Genomic DNA, 20399 nt, shown 5'->3' with positions numbered 1-20399 from the left:
AGGAAACAGGACGCGGGTAGGAACGCACTCGCCCACGGCCACAGGGAAGTAGCGGCAAAAACAGATCGGAGGGCGCCTGGGTGGCTCAGATGGTTAAGCGTCTGCTTCGGCTCAGGTCATAATCTCAGGGTCCTGGGATCGAGTCCCGCATCAGGTTCCCTGCTCAGTGCAGAGCCTGCTTCTCCCTCTCCCACTCCCTCTGCTTGCGCTCTTCTATCTCTCTGTCAAATAAATAAATAAAATCTTTAAAAAAAAAAAAAAGATCGGAAACTGGCAGTTTGCGTCTGGAAGGGTCAGACCTCGTGAAGGTCTACTGAGCCCACATTTGGCTCCGACACGGTTTCCCTCCCCTCCTGCGGGCCTGGAGCAAGGTCCCCGGAGCTCGAGGGAAGCAGGAAAGTCCTACTTCAAATGTCCACACCCGCACACCCCACGGCTTACATGGCCCCGGCTCTACTCTGTGGATGGAGGCTGGGACTGGGTCTCCCCACGTCTGCCCACTCCCCGCCAGGATGCCGAAGGCTACCCTGAAAATCCTTGGAGGTGAAAATAAGACCAAACTGAAAATAGGAGAATCAGTGTCCCCGGGGACCCCCAGCCTTGGCCTAGGGCGGAGGCCACCCGAGTGGGAAAGGCTGTGTGGCTACAGCTCCTGGGGCCCCCCTGGCCTGTGCGGACTCCCTGCGGAACACAGAACCAGGAACCTCTTCTACTTGCTGAAAAATACCTTCCGGCAAACCAGCGTGTGTCTGCAAGACAAAAAGCTGAAGGTGCATTTTAGAACGCCCCCAGATGTCTGACGTGAGACTGCGGCCTTGCTTCCCAACCCCCCATCCCCAAAGGCTACTACGACCCCGCACAGCAAATGCAAAATACAGATTAACATGCCCAGGAAAAGAGGGTGGACACCTTGAACACAAAACAAGATCTTGTTATGCACCAGCAACAAAAACAGCCCAACCAGTCACCTTGCATTCTGTAGTCAGTATAATAAACTTCGACCCACGTCCCCCACCCCCCCCCAAACATGTCAGGAAGGGCTGCGGAAAAAAGATGTCCCTTTAATAAAACGTTATCAACATATATCGTACACAAACTACAATGTATCATAATTACTTTTTTTTTTCCTCTCTTAATTCAGAACCAGACTACAAGGTAAGAAAAAACACAGAAACAGCTACAATGTTCCCAATAATCCGCACAAGGTCTTTTTTCAGGCAGATGGTATCTCACATAGTATGATATACATGGATCAGGGAGGGAGGGAGGGAGAACAGACAGCAGCTACAGGGGTGCGGGGAGGAGGGGCTGTAAATGTACAAAGAATTCAGGTGTCTTCAGGGCAAGACACAGAGGTTTCGATGGGAGCGGTGAGGTGAGGGAGGCCGTGAGTCACCCCTCCTGGGAGGGGACAGGCTCCACTGTCACATTTGTCGGTTTTTGAAAATAAAAACAGGACCGAAACAGCACGTCTGTTTGACTGGTGTCCCCCGCCCCCCACAGCTATACCGAAGTCTTTCCATCCAGTTCCAAGCGTATACAGAGCAATTCTGGTCAATTTCCCATCTTTGAAAAAGAAGCAAGAATCAAGAGAAACCCAAAAAACAAAAAACAAAAGAAAACCCAAACTCCAGCCCTATGGTGCCCACACACACGACGAGGACGATGCGAGCCAGGGCCACCGGACGAGAACGCGGGGGTCACAGTTGCCATGTCCCAGGTCATAGCCATCCTGTCGGGGGCGGCCTCCCCCACTGCGCTCCGTCCAGGCCACCACCCAGCTGGCAGGATTCTCGCTGGGAAGACTGGGGTGGGGGCTGAGGACGGGGCTGGAGCGGCAGGGAGGCCGGGTGGGGGAAGGTCCAGAAGAGAGAGAGGAGGAAGCAGTCCTGGGAACACAGTGCATGCCACCGGGTCACAGCGCGTCTCCGCCGCGGCGGAGTCCTGAAAGCGGTCGGGTGGTCGGGCCCCTCGGGCCACATAGTGGGGGAGGGGGGACGGTTCTGGGGTCCCACGTGTGCAGCTGCCGGCGCCACCTCGGCCGGGAGAAATCAAGCAAAACCAAAACAGGTTCCTTACCCTCCCTTGCCCATCCGCACGAACCAAAAGCCCCAAGTGGAGAAAGGTGACTTTCTTTTCTCTTTCCAAAAAAGGCCTTTTGAAAGAAACCACCGATTGTAAACTGCCCAGTTTATTATTATTATCATTATTTTTAGATGGCTACAAAGACAGCGTGAGACCTCACACCTAGACTAGCTTTCCTGGTGGAAGGGCTTGGGTACAGACAGACAGCAGGGCTTGGTTTTTTTTTTGTCCTTTTTTCTTTTTTTTTTTTTTTTTAAAGAAGAAAGCAAAGAGGTTGACTGGGGTGGGGTGGGGGGGGCTTGCTAGAAGCTTCCATTTTTAAAAATTTTTCCCCCAAAAAAACCCCCCTGAAAACAAATTAAAAAATCCCAATAACGGTAAAACCCCAAACAAACAAAAAAAAACAACAAAAAAGTGTCACGTACATAAAAGGTCCTTTTGGGAATGGGCAAGGGGTGGGATTTTTCTGGTCACTGACTTGAAATATATTTTTATTTTGAGTTTTGTCCTTCATGTTTTATGGAATAAAAAGTTCGGCCTTTTTATTGCATGAAACTAAAACTGGGACAGGTGAGGGGACTGGAGGAGGAGGGGGGGCTGAGGGGGAGCAGGGAGACGCCCCTCCCCCAGCTCCTGGGTAATGACACCTCACTTCTTCTTGCATAATTTCTGGCATCTTCCCGCCTGAAATGCCGGCTCTCTCAGCGTCTCGGAGAAGAGGAGGGGATCACACGCTCATCGTCATGCTTGGAGAATACTGGAAGGGGCGAAGCAGAGACGGCGTTGTGAGGGCCAGGCTGTGCGAGCCTTGGGCGCTGGGGAGGGCCCGTCCGGGGGTGCGGCTGGGCGGGGAAGCCTGGGTGGCTCTGGCGGCTCGGCCCTAGCCTGTGCCTCGCGGTGGGAGCTCCGGGGGCTGCCGTAACCCCCCTGCCCCCCCTTCTCAAGCCCCCCCAGACACTGCCCTCCCCACCCAGGGCCGGCTGGGCTGCTTTCCTGCAGGGCCGAGCCAGGGCTCTGCCAGGGTGCCCTGTGCGGGAGCCAGTCTGGGGGTCTCAAAAGCTGCTGCAGCATGACCTTGTTTCTTCAAATGAGGTTGGAAGTAGAAGCCAGCCCCCCTGCACAGAGACCCCAGGAAATCTCTGGTTGCACGAACCCTCCTCCCCAGGACAGAAAGAAGCGGACCCCCAGAGACCATGCTGCCCAGAGGCCCAGAGCACCAGAGCCCAGGCCTCTTGAGTCCCAACCCAGGGCTCTTCCAGCCACATCCACTTTCTCAGTGTTGGAAGGCATTGTGCCTCCCCGTAGATGCCTCCAGAAGGACCTGCCAGTGGTCACGGTGGCAGTGGTTGGGGCCATGTGGGGGGTGGCTGGGGCGGCTCTGCACTTTGTGGAGAAAAGGGACTGAGGAGAAAGCCAGTGGCATGGCTGCTGGGACACCAGCCAGCCAGGCTGGTCTCGGCCAGCAGGCCCCACAACTTGTTCAACAAACAGCCCCTGGCCCCATAAGAGGAGGAATCCAGGGGCAAAGCCGGGGCGGGGGGGGGGGGGGGGGGGGGCACGCAGCACTTACATTGTCGTTCTGGAAGGAGTGCAGGAAGTTCCCTCCTAGCTCACCGTCGTCCCGAGGGGTGCCTGGAGGGTTGCTAATGCCACTTATGTTGTTCGGAGAATTCTGGAGGGAGCAGAGAGGAGGTGAGCCCCAGCGCCCCAACAACCGTCCCACCCGACGGGGAGACAAGTTTTCTGGGGCCTCGGGGCTGGGGCAGGGTGGATGCTGTCAGGGAGGAAACAGAATACACACTCACTTTTGGAAGTCCATCTATGTCACCTGACCCTGGAAGGAAGGAAGGCTCAGATTCAGTTTCCTGTTTGCTCTTCCGTGGAGAGGCCTCCAAACCCACCCAAATCCCACACTACTTCTGTGCAGAGTCTCCCGTCCTGGCTGGATCTCTGGGGATCTTCCTCAGGGCCCAGCCAAGGCCAGTGGGGGCGGGGAGGGCGGACCAGGCCTGGCTGAGCCGAAGACGGCCGCTGGGGCAGGGTCGGGTGCAGTGTGACCACGGGGCCGGCGCCCGCTTACCTAACGATCCGTTCATGTGGTGCGGCTCCATGCCGCCCATGCCTCCCATCGGGCCGTCTGAGCCTGGACCCATCGGGAACTGGGGGAGAAGCACAGGGCGTGGTGGCTGAGTGGGCCCCAGGCCCTTTGCAGCTCTCTCCTGGGCTCCCACACCCAGCTGCAAAAGAGCTGTGCCCTCAGGGGGCTTCCATTCTGGCGCGCCCCTCGGCTGGAGCCGGCCCCTCTCCTGGGCCCCCGGAGTTGTGCAGGGCAGAGGTGCTCCACCCTACGCACCAAATGAGGACACTAACCCAGAGAAGGAAAGACACTGGGCCGGGGCCACACAGTGTCGCACCGGGATAGCTCTCTAACCAAGTGGCATGGACTTGGGCTCTCTCTGTCCCTGGGGTGGACTGTGTGGCTCCCCAGTCAGAACCTCGCACAGACACACACACACAAATGGATGACTGCCTGTGCCCGGCCAGGGGCCCAAAGTATTAATGCTTCTCCTCCCCATTTTACAGATAAGGAAACTGAAGCACGGAGAGAGTGGGAAATGCTCTGCCGGAGGCCCCCCCCCCCCCCCCCGCCGTCCCCCGGAGCTGGGAGGAGCTGGGACGGGGACACGGCCTCTGAGTGCTGCCTCAGAGATGAAGGAGTTCCAAGGGGGAGGTGAGGAGATGGGGTCTACTGGGCGCCTGGGGGGGAAGGGGAGAAGCTGGGCAGGGGACAGCGTGGAGGGAGGCCACTGAGGACATCCCCATGCCGAAGTGGTGGCGCAGGCTGATAAGAGGCCAGAGGCGAATCTGCTCCAGCCCCACCAGCCTCAGGCCTGTGGGGAACTATCAGACCATCTCAGAAAAGCAGCAGCGAAACATCACATGGTCACGAAGGGAGGGCTGAGCTCCATCCGGAGGGCTAAGGCCCTGTGATGCAGACCGGACGTCAGGGTGGACAGGGGTGGACTGCATGGCATCTGGTCCGTGCTGGGGGCTAGGGACACAGAGCCGAGTCACGGCTGGGCCTCAGCCCAGAAGAGGAGCCCACAGCTACGGACACCCAACTACCCCACGGGACAGACGTGCAGCGTTCCAAAGGGAGCTGCAGACAAGGCAGGGCCGAGGATTCAGGAAGAGGCACTGGGGAGAGGGCAGAGAAATCCAAACAGGCTGCACGGAGGAGGAGGCAGAGGACCAAAATAACTGAAGGGTAGACTTGGGCAAGCAGAGACAGGTCGTGGAAGCCATTCTAAGTAGGGGTCCCGCGCGAGCACAGGAAGAGGCAGGTGGCAGCGGGGAGTGCAGGAGAAGAGACCAGGGTGCCCAGGCTGCAGGGGCGGAGCTGGGGCGCAGGCGCTCCCTCTCGCCCATCCGCCCAAACACGGACACCCCAGCCGCAGCCTCCTCGCCTCCTGCCACCCCAGAGGCTTCCCAGGGCCAAGCACAGGCACCGGGGCACATTTTTGACATCTGGCAACAAATTTCACACTTCTTAATCCAAGAAGGACGAGGGTGACTGACGTTTTAGGGAGTCAACTGAGGACACAACCCCATCAGACAAAACAGTCCCCAAGCGTGATAAGGTCATGAACATATGACTCTAACATATTTAAAAAGATTTGAAATTATGTATCATTGTGGTTTTTTGTGTATTATTATTATTGTTATTTTAAATAGGCTCCATGCCCAGCGTAGAGCCTACCACGGGGCTTGAACTCATGACCCTGAGATCAAGACCGGAGCCGAGATTAAGAGTCAGATACTTAACCGACTGAGCCATCCAGGCGCCCCTCTTGCGTACTGTTTTTAACAGCTTTACTGAGATATAATTCACATACCATACAATTGGCCCATTTCAAGTGTACAATTCCGTGGTTTCTCGTGTATTTAGAGTTGTGCAACCACCACCACCATCCGTTTTAGAACCTCGTCATCACCCCCACGAAGAAGCCCTGTACTCCTTAGCAGTCCCTCCCCATTCCCCCTCAAACCCCCAGCCCCAGACGACCATTAACTTGTTTCCTGCCTCTGTGGATTTGCCTGTTCTGGGCATTTTGTATAAACGGAATCCTCTATGAGCTTTCGTGGCTGGCTCCCTTCACTCAGCCCGTCTGCAAGGCTCACCGGCGCTGGGGCACCGAAGAGGACTTCATTCCTTCTCTGGCCAAACCCGCTCCAGCGTACGCAGACTGCACGTCCTCTATCCCTTCAGCCGGGGGACACGAGGTTGTTCCCACTTTCTAGCTATCACGAGTACCGCCGCTCCCAACACTCACAAGCCATCACGAGGTGGACACGCGCTTTGTTTCTCGTGCGGAGAGACCGACCCCAGAGTGGGAGCGCCGAGGCACGCGGGGACCCTGCACAGCCTTCCGAGGACCTGCCAGACGGTTCTCCACGGCAGCTGCGTCCTTCTCGGTTCCCACCTCGGGAGCGTGCAGGGCTGAGCTCACTGCGGCTTTGCATTTCCCCGGTGACAACGAGGCGGGGCGTCCTTGTGTGTGCTTGTTGGCTACCGGTGCGTCTCTGGAGAAATGCCTGTCCCGACCCTTGGCCCATTTTGTAAACTAGGCTGTTTTTTCATGACTGAGTTTTAAGAGTTCTTTGCATATTTTGGATTCGAGTCCCGTATCAGGTATGTGATTTGCAAATGTTCTCCGCACTCTGTGGGCTGTGTTTTTACCTTCTGGAAGGCTTCCCTTTGAAGCGCAGAAGTTTTCAGTCTTGATCAAGTCCCATTTACCTGCTTTTTGCTTTTGTTGCCTGTGCTTCCAGGGTCACAGGGGAGAAGGCTTGCTTCCGGCCAGGCCCCGGAGAGGCACCCTGTTGCCCTCCTTCAGCGCCGCCGGGCAGATGGACTGTGCGCGCCGGAGTCTGGGTGTCCGTGTGAACCGCGCTCCGACCTCACACACCTGCTGTCCCTGCACCGCTCCTTTATTCCGTGTTAGTGACCTTGTTACACACATGCTATTATCTCAAAAAAGCCAGAGTAAGGCTAGTTAACGGGAGCAGTGAACAGAGGACTAGTTAAATGAACAGTTCGTGTGAGAAAAACATAACATTTTTATAATGTTTCTGTCCTCTAATACAGTAATTTATTTGAGCTCTTTATTAGGTATTTAAATTTTGTAGGCTATATTACTATGTAGTCTTAAACAAATATAAGTTTTTTTAAAAAAAGCTAAACGTGATGGACTGATTACAGATACTACTTATGTTTGATTTTTAAAAATCACATTTCTTGGGGCGCCTGGGTGGCTCAGTCAGTTAAGTGTCCGACTCTTGATTTCGGCTCAGGTCATGACCTCAGGGTTGTGGGATCGAGCCCCGAGTCAGGCTCCGAGCTCAATGGAGTGGGGAGTCTGCTGGAGATTCTCGCTCTCTCTCCCTTTGCCCCTCCTCCTCCCCCCTCCTCTCTCGCTCCCACACAAGTGGGCTCCTCTCGAATTAATATTCATTTGAGAGAGAGTGCAGGCAAGAGCACAAGCAGGGGGGAGGGTGAGAGGGAGAGAAAGAAGCAGACACTCAGTTGAGCAGGAAGCCCGACACGGGGCTTGATCCCAGGACCCCGGGACCATGACCCAACCTGAAGGCAGACACTTAACCGACTGAGTCACCCAGGTGCCCCAATAAATAATCTTTTAAAAAAATCACGAGCATCCGGATGGGAACACAGGTGGCCACGTTTCTGGATGGGCCCGGGCCAGGTCACGAAGACATGGCTGGAGTGCGAACCCGGGCTGAGTTTTCTCCAGGGGCGTGGTGGGGCTGCTGGGTGACCCATCTTGCTTTCGCGGGTGCAAAAGGGCGGAAGGTGCCTGCTTGTCCCCCAGAACTTCTCTGGATTGCCTGCAGCCTCTAGGCCATGCTTTTTAATTTCTTTGGGTGGTGGTAAACTGAATACAGAGGCAAATGCAAAATTCACTGTGACCTGCCACTCTGCTCTTACCAGGCCCTGCTGTCAGTCCAACACGGCGACACGGAAATAGCCTCTCCACAAACACGTCTGTGCGTGGAGTACGTGGGACGTCACTGACTCGCACGGGTTTTTAGACCTGCAGCAACTCCCTTCCAACTCTCCTAAGAGGTCCATCATACTCTATCTACAGGCTGGTTTAGGGAGACCAGAGCTTGCCAGTCAGGTCCTCTGCATCCCTAAATCCATCAGCAGGCCTGTCCTGTCTCAGATGTCTGTCACCTCTAAGCGTTCCAAAGCACCGTGGAGGTCGTTCTCACTTAAAGCTCTCTCTCGGGGAAGTGGCTGAAAGCACAGAGGTGAGATGAACTTGTGAGATCCAAGCTGGACTCCAAATAAGTTATAGTTTTTTAAAAAAAAAAGATTTAGGGGCGCCTGGGTGGCTCAGTCGTTAAGCGTCTGCCTTTGGCTCAGGTCATGATCCCAGGGTCCTGGGATCGAGCCCCGCATCGGGCTCCCTGCTCCGCGGGAAGCCTGCTTCTCCCTCCCCCACTCCCCCTGCTTGTGTTCCCTCTCTCGCTGTCTCTCTCTGTCAAATAAATAAAATCTTTAAAAAAAAAAAACAAAAAAAAAACCTTTAAAACATTAAAAAAATAAATAAATAAATAAAAATTAAAAAAAAGATTTATTTCAGAGAGAGAGACAGAGAGAGAGAGACAGCACACCAGCAGCGGGGAGTGGCAGAGGGAGAAGCAGACTCCCCGCTGAACAGGAGCCCGATGCGGGGCTCGATCCCAGGACGCTGGGATCATGACCTGAGCCGAAGGCAGATGCTTAATTGGCTGAGCCACCCAGGTGCCCCGTAAGTTACAGTTTTAATCAAGAAGCTGAGAAAGTTCTATTTAACGTGGCTGCTCTTTACTGGTGACAGGTTTTGAGTTCTCGGGCAATCTCATTTCCAAAACCCAAGTCCCTACACTTCGGCCGATGAGGTTTTGATACAACCCCCCAACCCCCCCCCCAGTGACTCAGGAGTGGTCTGCTCATCCTCTTCTAGGCTCCCGGTGGCCTCCTGAAAGATCACTGAACGGTTCTAAATCCACAGCGTAAACATTTCCATCTTCCTGGAATTCCTCTCTACATTCTCATCTCAGTGTGGTTCCCATTAGAGAAGGACGTCACGGCAGGCTGACCCATTAACACCTTTTCTATGCCAGCCACCGCGCGGGCACGTGTCGACCAAGTCCAAAGTCCCGTTAAGTGTATCTGCACATTTTGAGGAGACTGACAGGTGACCCAAACCTTTCATTATGAAAGCCTGGCATCACAGGTGAGCAAACCATACCCTTTGGCAGCAGAGCTGGGGACAAGGTGTGTGGGACAGTTAGCAGGTAAGAAGTTTATACACCAAATGAAATGTGCCAAATATGCAGATAGAGGGGCCAAGTCGAGCTTGTATTTGGACAAGAGAAGAGCCATCTTTCATTTGTTTTCTGCAGTCTCATTAAAATCGTCACAGAATGGGCACCCAGGTGGCTCCGTCGGTTAAGCGTCTGCCTTCGGCTCAGGTCATGATCCCAAGGTCCTGGGATCGAGCCCCACGTCGGGGTCCCTGCTCAGCAGGAAGCCTGCTTCTCCCTCTCCCACTCCCCCTGCCTGTGTTCCGTCTCTCGCTGTGTCTCTCTCTGTCAAATAAATAAAATCTTAAAAAAAAAAATTAAAAAAATAAAATAAAATCGTCACAGAAGTCAACACACTGATGTGAAGCTCCCTCCAGCTTTTGAGTCAAAGTACCGAAGAGCTGGGGGATGTGTTTTTGTCACCATGACGCGAGGCACCACTTGACAGACTGTGGGAAGCTCCCGATTGCTGGCAAGAGCTGACAGAATCAGCTGGAAATCAGAACGCCCCCTTCTGTTGGCACACAGGTGCAGCCTCTGAAGCCGGGAATGGAGCCTCCTCCTCAGTTCATGGAGCCACAGCGGGAAGGGCATGGCGGCGGCGGCGGTGGCAGTGGGGTCCGAGGGCTGTGCCCTAACTAATCGGCTGGCCGCCCTCCCTGGCTGAGCCGGGGCACCTCTCGGGCCGCGTGAGAAGCTGTGCTGTCCGGCCCGCACCCGCACCCCAGGGCCTCCGTGCCCCCTTCTGCCCACCGTGCGGGACCTCCGTGTCCGTCATTCCCCTCCCTCAGCGCCGTGTGTCCTCCCCCGCTGGCAGCCGCCGGTCTGGTGAGGTCAGGGCCCCACTGGCGCCCGTACTCACAACGTGGAAAATGAGGCCGGCGCGATCCTGACAGAGCACAGCAGTGAGCCCGCGGGCAGAGCCAAGGCGGACCCCGTCTGGGCCGCCGTGCACTTGAGCTGCCCCCGGAGGGCCGCGGCATGGACGGTCCACTGGGAGCCGCAGGCCACGAGCGCTGGCGTCCATGGTCAGAGGAGGGGCGGCCGCGGCAGAAGGGTCCTCTGTGCCATTTCCAGCTGACGCGGAGCCCAGCGAGCTCAGTCCCTGGCTTTGGGGCTGCTCCAAGAGCCCTGCTCCCTCCCACCCAACCTTCTGCATCCACTGCCAAAACCTTGGACACTCGCTGTCCTGGGACACAGAGCTTTTAGTGCTAAAACCTGATGCTTGGTCACCGTAATGAGAAGCAGGGGTGATAGGGGTGCTGGCTGCCCAGGAGACGGACAGGGATGGTGGAGCAAGGGTGAGGGAGTGCGGTTCCCATGCTGCTCAGTCACGTGATCCTCGGGTTGGGTCCCCCTGCATCCAGCAGGCATCCAGAGGACTGAACACGTGCAGTGTCCAGCATGGGGCAGCCCCCGATCGGTGTTCAGCCTAGTGGTGATTCAGGTGTCACATCAGGACCCAAACCCACAAAACCGAACAAAGCACCCCCAAAAGGCCAGAATAACTTTGGGGCCCCACGCCCACCCTCTGGCTCTGCAGTCCAGACTGTTCGTTTGGTCCCCCAGCAGCCTCCTTTCCAGACACGCTCCCCGAGGCAAGGCCAGCGTGAGTCACCTCCCCCGCCTGGTGCAAAAGAGCTGTCTGCAGAGGTGAGTCAGACCAGCCCTCTCCTCAGGGAGCTCCCGGCTGGGAGACGGAGACGGGCCACAGCTGCAGAGTCAAAGGGCCATCCGGCACAGGGCAGGGGACATAGAGGTGGCGGGTGAGCAGCAATCAAAGTGGAATTTGAGCTGCGACATCAGTGAGGGTTGGGACCTGGAGAAGCCCAGAAGGCGGGGGGCCAGAGGGTGGCTTCCCAGCCAGGCAGGAACACAAGGAGAGGCCAAGAAGCCCCAGGGTGCAGGAGTCACAGGGCTCCCAAAGGGGCTGGAGACACAGGGCAGGTGGGTGTCCAGATGGGCTCCAGGAACCCACAGCTCTAGACCCGAGAGGGTGACAGACTGGCCCAGGGCGGCACAGCCCGTCAGCAGGGCGGGGCCCGGGTCCACCCGCAGCCTAATGCTTTCCCTCACCAACACCCCACTCGGAGCAGCAGGGATCCCCACAGTAAGGCCGGGTGCCCCGCTCTGACCAGAGGGGAGAGGGCACCATGCTATCCCCCTTTCTCTCCCAGCTACAAAATGGGAACTGAGTTCCCCAAGAGTTAATCACTTTTCTGACGGTTTATTTTATTCATCTTTGGTAACAAATGGCTGAAATCAATTAAACTTGCTTTCCCCTCAGCTGATGAAGTTAATTATGATTTGTTATGGTATCTGATATGTAAATTATTAGAAAGCGGACTTACGTTGGACCGGCTGCCTCCAGGCGGCACCGGATTAATCATTGTGTAGATGTTGTCACTGGAATTTGTTGAATCTGTAGAACAGTGGAAACCCACAAGTCGGGGTGATTAATTCATTTCTTAATTAAAACAAACTCGTGGCACTTGAACTCATTCTTTTGTATTTTATCACCTAAAATCTCCTCTAAGTACCACCATTTTCTGGCTAATTTGTATTTAATGAAGATTCACCAAGTTTTTAATCACAGAAAATTCAACTGTGAAAACCACTCAACCCTGAAACGCAGAATTCCAGGACGTCTGGACAGCAGCGTGAACGTGGCAAAGGGGGGTGGGGTGGCAGGTCTGAATTCTCATCTCCCCACCCCAAACCCAATCTGGTCCCCAGACACTGCCGGGGACCGTGCGGGGACAGCCACCTGCGTTCCCCAACCCCCCAATCCCACGCAGCGGCTTTAATCAAATCGGGGAAAGGGAAACGCCACAAATTACCCAGGGGCCACCTTGCCAAGCTGATGGGGCAGGAGGGGCGGCAAGGATGGGGCTGGAGACGCATTAACATATGGAGTGGTTTAATGTGACCCAGTCTGAATGTAGGTCATGCAGCTCATCAAAATGCAGCAGCAGAAAGAGGGAGCGGGAGTGGGGGCCAGAACACCACAGCCACCCGCTCCCCCACTGCTCCTGGGGGTCGGGGAGTCTGGGGACATAGGGACCCCTCCGTCTCCCCCAATTAACTAGAAAAGTCTCCTTAGAAAACCAGCTAACATGTTTATATCAGGAGCAGGCACCCTATTTCTCAGGGAGAAATCCAGCTACCTCTCACTTCTTATTCTCTGGGTAGGTAAAGACTGGTGGAATTCCTTCAAGATGGCAGTGTGTTATTCTCAGCTGGGAGAGAAACACAAACGTGATGCTGTGTGTGTATGCATGTGTGTGCATGCCCACATGTGTGCACGCATGCCCTCTTCTGATCTAAGAAAGAGGGAGAAGCGATCTCCTATAGAGAGGACCAGAAGCCAAGAGTTCTAGGAACTCAAGAGGCATCATGTTATATGGTCCTGGTCCCAGGATGCCAGAATTCCAAAGCCCCTTTTTAGTGACCTAGAGAAATGCACAGCCAGGACAGGTGCGAGCCGAGGACAGTGAGACCCCTTGTTCCTGGATCTCCCCCACTCTGCCCCATCCTTTAACCAGAGAGGAGGAATGACCTGGCTGAGGCCACAGGACAGGTTACTGGCACGAGGGGCCTCCTGCCTCCTAACTCCCTGACGCCAAGATACCTGGTGGAGGCAGTGCTGCTCAGGAGGACTAGTTGATAAGCTCTGGCCCTCCACTTGGGCCCCTCTGGGGCCCCTTCCTCCCTCAATGGCACCCTTTCCCCAAGCCTTCTTACCTGCAGGACTAGGCATGATGGGTGTTCCTGGGGGGCCACCACCACCAGGAGGTCCCTGGAAATGAGATAAAAATGGCCATCAAAAACCCATGACAATGATACGGGTGGGAAGAAGCCACCGAGCTCCAGAGACATCAAAGGTGAGGGCTCACGCAGGGCCCAGCCCGGTATTCGGCTCTTGCTAAAGCTCAAGCAGAGTCTGAGTGTTTAAGCCTTGGGGGAGCTGGACTTGGACGCCCTCCCCGCCCCCGACACCCGCCCCCATCCTTTCTTCAAACCCAGAGGCAGCCATGGCACTGGGTGGAACCAGAGGCCTGTGACGGAAACCAGCCGGGCCACTGGCCAGCCCCCAAGATGGGGACCTAACTCTGGGTCTTGCCGGGGGACTTCTGGGCCACCGGAAGGTACAGATACCTGTACGGCGACAGCAGGTCCTAGCACAGTTTGGAACGTGTGCTCAGAACGTGTTTTGAAGGGGAAAGAGGCAGGGACCCTGGAAGAAGTTCTCTTGCGCGTTCAGTCACATGGGGCTGGACACGCAATGCCCCACACCCACACCCACTTACCACGTAGGTACCAGGTGATGAGGAGGAGTATGGAATCTAAAAACAAGAGGTGGGGGAGCCATGCGTCAGAGTCACTTCCTCCGATACTCAGAGTGCCCTTGGGCTCCCCAATCCACTTGGGGACACTCCCCCTCTTGCTGGGAAAGGCGGTGGGCTCCCTGGTGCGTGTCCCTGGGAGGGCCGGCGGTGTGAACAAAGCCCAGTTCCCACACTGAACTGATCCTGAGAGCCTTGGCAGGGAGCTTGGGAGGGGCGTGGACATGGGAGAGCCTCCAGCTCAAGAGGACGGCAAAGCGGGAGCTTCTCCCCAGCCCTCTGGCCTTCTGAGTGGAGCCCTTTCCCAGCTCTGTCCTCTGAGTGCGGGAAGCCAGCCCTGCCAGGGAAGAGAGGCTCGCCAGAGGTTTCTAGGTGCACAGTGCTCTCTGAGCGAGCCCTCAGCTCACCCATCAGAGTTTCTGCAGGGCTGGGCCCAGAACCCTGAAGGCCCCAGCATGGTACTTCTACGCCTCCACTTACAGCAGGGCTCCTCCCTGCGGACACGGGGGGGGGGGGGGGGGGGGGCGCGGGGGGGAGTCTTGCTGCATCCCGCCTCTGATGACACCTTCAACCTGGGGACAGGACTACCCTGTATCCTAGAAACCCCTCCCTGGCACACACCATCCCATCCAACCCGGGTACTCACTGAGTTAGCACTGTTAGGATTCGGCCAGGGTCTGCCGGCTCCCGGGCCCCTGAGAGAGGGAGAGAGACAGAGGACGACCATGAACAAGGTCTTATCAACCCCACGGGGGGTGCCAGCAGGGCCAAAACGAGACTGCTGACATCACTAACAGGAAGTCCCTCACACACCATCTGGCTCTCGGGGAGCAACGGGCAGCTCCGTGGGCGGAAGTCTACAAGCTCCTATAAATCATACGGAAAATGTGTAACGTACCTAAGATTTCCTGTGTGTGTGCCTTTTCCCAGGAAGGGAACGCACAGGTTCTCACGGGGACCTACCCCCGCGAGGGGCTTAGGGACGAGAGGACTAGAGCTGTCGGTGGTCAGCTGTACAGGGGTTCAAATCTCAACCCTATCGTTAGAGCCATGTGAGCACAGGCAAGTTACTTCACCTCTCTGGGCCTCGGTTCCCCCATCCCTAAGTGGGGGATGCTGAGACCCACCTCCCGGGCTGTTCGGAAGAGCACCGTGCGGCACCGTCACAGTGCGGCCGCCACGCCCACCCCACGCCACTGCTGGGAGGGCGGAGGGCCGGAGAGGTGCCCGGGACGCCTCTGTCCGCCAGGGTCTCGGGGGGCTGGCGGGGGGGGGGGGGCGAGCCGCGGGCTCTGAGCCAACAGCAAGGTCAGTTGTGCCTTACATGTTAATCCCGGGCATGGCGGGGCCGAGGGAGTTGGGTGGTGGTCTCATGCCGCTGCCATAATTCTGCAACGATAACCAAGGGTCAGTCTATGAGAAGGAGAAAGGGAACCGGAGAGAAGGAGGGAGGGAAGACAAACAGAATATAAGCAAGAGGATTAGTCTGTGGAAAGGATCTGATGAGGAAGAAAAATAACATATTCGTTAAAAAAAGGTGAGGGGGTGGGAACCACGTGACGGGACCACAATGACAAGCCAGCACAGAGGGAGGCTTCGGGATGGTTCTCTCAAAAGCATGGGAATGTTCAGCAAGCCCTCACATCTCCGGTCTTGGGCGGGGAAAGGGAATGGACTTGTAACAGAGCCGACTGGTGAACACTACCCACCTCAGAAATTCCGGGGCTGGGGGCGGGGACTGGGTCTGAATGTGGGAGGGGAAGGAACCCTGAGGGGCCTGGCCGCTGGCTGTCCCCACGGTCCAGCACGTACAGACACTGCCCCCTGCTTGCCCCACACCTGGGTTGTCCCCCAACCCCTGGATCAGGTTGCCTGATTCAGGGGCCAGCCTGTGGGGCCCTCGACATACACGGTGCTGGAGAAGCAGGAAGAAAACTCTTGGGGTGTGTGGGGGGGGTCACCAATTGTTTGAGGGAAGAGTCCCTCCTCAGCTCAGTACAACCCCTACCCCCAAGCAGAGTGCGGGGGGTCACAAGAGTGCCAGGATCAGGAACCTCTTGTCACTGCTACCCCTGACTCCCCACTTCCAACGCTATTTTCTTCGCAAAGAAATACTTTGCTTCCCTTCTCCACTTGGGCTCCTACACATCTTCCAAACCCAGCTCGAAGAGCACCTCCCCTGTGAAGCCTTCCCTGCACACCTCTTGGGGTTAACTGTTGACCCCCATCATGCCTTGTAATCCCGACCCCTGCCACGCTGGGCTATGGCCGTGGCCACACGTCTCTGCCACTGGGCTCTGAGGACCTGCTGAAGGTGGGGACTGTACCTGAAAGATCTGCATGCGTCACCCCACACAGCAGCCGTCACAGACTGGGTGCTCAGTCAATGAAGGAGTGATCAAGTAAATGAACAGAGAGTAAATGAGCCTGGTTGTAGCTTAAGCTCTGCCTTTGTAGAATCTGACCGAAGTAAGGGTGGTGGGAATTTGACGGCAGAGGAGGCACATGACACATTTTGGGTACAGCCTCTGGCTCATCCTTAGAACAACGCCATTTTAGAGAAGAGGAGACTGAGGGTCTGAGGGGAGAAAGATCTGCCCGGAATCGGTAAGCCAGTGACTCAGCTGGGGTTTAAACCCGGGTCTACAAGCCTCTGGCTCTGCACTCTCCCCACCACACATCTGGTGAAAGGCCCCGAGCTGACCAGCTCAGAGCCAACATCACGCTGGGGGTGGGTTCTTCAGCCAAGGCCCGGCTCCTGAACCTGAAAGCCGTGGGACCACGTCCTCTGCCCGGTCACCCTGACAGCAGCTTGGAGTCTAAAAGGACACACAGTGTGTAGACAGCAACAGGAACGGCACCGGGCCGACCGGCAGAGAGCAAGGCCTGGAGTCGTGGAGGCAGAGCGGGGTGACCCCAGAGGGGTCCCGCGTCAGCCCCGGGACGTGCAGGAGCCAGGCCCTCTCTATGCACAGTGGCTCGGGCCGGCAGTCAGAGCCGCAGACGGGAGGTCGGAGCACAGAACAGCTAGCCCCGGCTTGGGCACACGGCTGTGACAATGGCCCCATCGCGGTCCCCTCCTGAAAGATGAAAACGCTGAGCAGAAGCAGAGTGAAAGCCCCTGGCGCAGCCGCCATGGGGACAGAGAGCCTCCAGCCCCACAGCCCCGTGAGGCTCAAACGCAACGAGAGCTTTCAAGTGCTCTGTCAGCTCTTGGAGGTGTGTTCTGATCCGGGATGTTAGCAGCAGAACGAACACCAAAGCCCTTAATGCTGCCTTAAGCATCACAGAACCTCGGGTCTTAAAGGGCCCTTCCGAAGCCCCACGTGCAGCTCCGCGATCCCTCCACAAAGCTCACAGTGTAGACAGAGCCCCTGCAGGGGCCACGGCCGCGGCCCTGCTCCCTCTCCCGCCCACTGCGGGCCAGCGGAAGGCCGGTCTGGGGGCTGGTGGAGCCCGGTGGAGCCCGGGACGCGGCGACAGGAGAGAACATGCCAGGTGCTCACTCCGGGAACAGGCCCGCTCATGCAGTGTGCCGCCCCCCCCCCCCCCCCGGGGAGGTTCTGGGACGCCAGTTCCTACCTCGATCTCACCTTCCAGAGCCTCCCAAATAGCCAGCACGGCCGCTTCCCAAGAGGGAGGCCGTCCGGGCCACGTACGCCTCCCCGACTGGAGGGGCCACAGATTTGCCCAAAGGCGCACACTGAGTTAGGGGTGAAAGTAGGGCCGAAGGGCAACTTTGGGGGGAAGTTCTCAAAGCAGAAACAGCAGCCTTCTCATAGACGGCTTGGAGGCATGGTTTCACAGGCTCCTCCAGAAACGGCTCTCTTCCCTCCATGTCCGCCCGCCCACAGCACTGGACTGCGAGGTGACCAGCAGCCTGATGCCCCCTTCCTGTGCCGTCGGCATGGCTCTGCACGGACGGGGCAGCTAGACGCATGGGAGGGACCCTCAGCGCACTGTGGGGCTGGCCACATCCACGGCGGTGGTCCCTGTCTTCCCTCACCCTTGTCCCCTCACACCCCGGACCCTGGGCAGAGGGCTCTGGTCTGCCGTCAGGAACAATGAAGGGCTGGGGCCTGCTCCAGCTCCCCGAGCTCCCAGTCTTTCTGGGTGCTGCCCACGGCCCGCCCAGCACTATCTTCACCTTAAAGCAGGGGAAGAACATTCCAGCCTTTAGGACACACCGTCCAGGCAGTTTCCTGGGCAGCAGGGTCCTGTCCTCCATCCCCCTCTCATCATGTGGGGGACCTCTATGGGCCCCCACCGGGAAGGTGCTTTGAGTGGCCCCACTTTCTCCCCACCCAGCCCCTAGCCGCTCTGGCCGGGTTTATGATCCTTCTTGCTGAGGCCATTACTCAGAAGCCTCAGAACCAAGAAAGAGCTGGGCTGTCCTGGACCAGCAGGGAGATGCAGTTTCTTCCGGGTGGCACAGGACTGTCCCTAGAGATCAGGGTTTATCCTTCACGTGAACTTTCTCAAACACACGCGAGCTAGGATGGCGATCTGATGCTAGCCTGTGTGGATTCCATCCCCAGCCTGAACACCAGAAACGCTAGTCATTGGCACCCAGGGGGTCTATGAGCCACAGCATCTCTGAGGGGGCCCTGTGCTCTGTCCACGGGAGCCCGGCCAGAAGCCCTTGCAGTTCTAGGCTCATTCCAACGAGAGTCACTTCTGAAACACTTAGCCAAAACATTCCCATCAGATACCGACATAGTTCTTTAAAGAAAGACTATAATTAAGTGGATGTATTACCTCCTTTTTGGCTCTGGCCGTTTCACCAAACCAGAGTAAAACCTGTCTGAGACACTCAGGGAAAGGGGCAGGGCGATGCCTGGTCTGCTGGGTCCTCTGTGACATTTAGGCTAAAACGCAGCACAGGCTCAGAAAGTGCAAATGTCAGTCCATCGGGCTTTGAAATCTATAAAGTAGCCCCAAGACTACAGTGTACCTCTTCTTCAGAAAGTTCTGGAGTGGTCACTGGCTATTAAAAATTTACTCCCCACTTGGAATAACAGGCTGATGATATCCCACCTTTGTGACTGGTCTCAGCACGGCGCTGTGTATACAGTGGTGCTTATAAAGGCTGCCCGAAGAGGCTGGCCTCCTTTTCTAAGAGCCCAGGCTGTGGCAGAGACAGGACTCTCCCCACCCCGCCGCCCCCACGAGCCCGTGTTCTAGGGAGGGAGCGGGGTCCGTGGAACACCCTGCAGGCCCCTCAGGCTGTTTCTACCAGACCTACAGTGGACCCTGTAAGGTGATCACGCGGCTGCCCATTTTGCAGATGAGGGACTAGAGGCCCAACTGCGCTGAGCTGCGGCTGGAACCCTGTTTTCCAGCACTAAGTTCTGAGTTCATCCCTCTCCTGTCCATTGGGAGTGACCAAGAGCGCGCCCTCAGGGGACAGCCAGAAAGGCCTGGGGGCAGGAGATGGGGTGGTCCTGCCCTCAGCCTTCGGGTCCAAAACTTCTAGACTCTGCAGTACCTGCTCCCTGGCTGACCCCAAAACCTGTCCCACACCAGGCCAGGCCCTTCTGCCCCCAGTGAGGGGCTGGGGCAGACATTCTGGGTTGCTCTAAGGGAGGTTTGGCCCTGGAATTTAAGACTGCACTCTACCCAGACGGGTACAGGAGACATGGGCAAAGCACTTTAGGGTCTCCCTATTGATACAGTGAAGTCAAATAAAGAACAAGGGAGATGTTTCCAGAGCCCCTGAGGTTGGCGGAGGTGGGGTGCATCAACTGGCCTCATCCCTGGGCTAGTTCCTCACTCTCCTCTGGGTCACCCCTGTCAGGGTCTACATGAGAGCCACACCCTTGCACACCACGTGGCAAGATCAGGAGAGCCACACTGGACCCAAGAGGCCTTGTTTGGTAAGACTTCAGCCTTTAGGAGCCTCCCCTCTTTAAAGCATGCCACAAGAGTGTGCCAGACTGCTGGTCAGAGGCTCTGCTAAGCCAGGAAGAAGTCCTAAACTTACAGAATACTCTGCTCTGGGTCTGTCTGCTGACATCCATTCCCAGCTTTCAGAACCTCAGAATTACTACCAGCTTAACAAACTGCTAATGGCCTTGGCCAGAAAAAAGAAAAAAAAACAGAAACAAAAACACACACTACTCAAAGCAATCATCAAACCCAGGCAATGAGAGTCCTGAACACCGATTTTCAGCCCCCAAGTTGGAAGACACACATTGCTTACTGGGAGTACCCCATGGCAAACGTCACGCCCGGAACTTGAGCCTCCCCTTTTGAGCACTCCTCTACAGTAGATGCTGGTCTCTTGCCCATTTTACAGATGGAGCTGCTGAGCCTCCAAGAACCCAGAGGTTCTTGTGGGCGGGGGCCTTCCCACTAGATCCTCTTGTGTCCCCAGATCCCCCAGGATGTTGTGGAAGTCCAAGGTCACTGCTCATCCACCCCAAGAGCATCTCTGAAGTGCAGCTGAGGGACCTACAGGTTCCTGACCCAGGAGAGGCAACGCTCTGCTTCAGACCCTGCAGCCCCTCCCACGAGTTCCTCAGCGGAGCCACCCGGCAGAGGTCAGCTCCAGACAGCCACATGGCAGGAAGGGGCCACTCTGGTGGCTTAAAA

The 20399-nt window shown here is 56.6% G+C and overlaps 1 protein-coding gene across 10 annotated transcripts in view; it reads right to left on the bottom strand.

The window, feature by feature from the left end:
• Positions 1–1041: 1041 nt before the first annotated feature.
• The window catches only part of SSBP3 (single stranded DNA binding protein 3), a 161913-nt gene continuing 142555 nt past the window's right edge, over positions 1042–20399 (bottom strand). For 7 of the 10 annotated variants that reach the window (XM_078073100.1, XM_078073104.1, XM_078073102.1 and 4 more), the window contains 9 exons: positions 15130–15218; positions 14452–14500; positions 13770–13805; positions 13204–13258; positions 11811–11881; positions 4166–4244; positions 3891–3919; positions 3656–3757; positions 1042–2842 (listed from right to left, as the gene is read on the bottom strand). In XM_078073100.1, coding sequence (XP_077929226.1) covers positions 2813–2842; positions 3656–3757; positions 3891–3919; positions 4166–4244; positions 11811–11881; positions 13204–13258; positions 13770–13805; positions 14452–14500; positions 15130–15218 — 540 coding nt within the window. In that variant the 3' untranslated portion in view covers positions 1042–2812. The remainder of the gene's footprint in view (positions 2843–3655; positions 3758–3890; positions 3920–4165; positions 4245–11810; positions 11882–13203; positions 13259–13769; positions 13806–14451; positions 14501–15129; positions 15219–20399) is intronic. The other 3 variants (XM_078073101.1, XM_078073105.1, XM_078073103.1) reach the window with 1 other exon arrangement.

This window comes from Halichoerus grypus, chromosome 5 (assembly GCF_964656455.1).
Source record: "Halichoerus grypus chromosome 5, mHalGry1.hap1.1, whole genome shotgun sequence".
Taxonomy (NCBI): Eukaryota; Metazoa; Chordata; class Mammalia; order Carnivora; family Phocidae; genus Halichoerus; species Halichoerus grypus.
The sequence above is the reverse complement of the archived record's forward strand: the minus strand, read 5'-3'. Positions and strand labels throughout refer to the sequence as shown.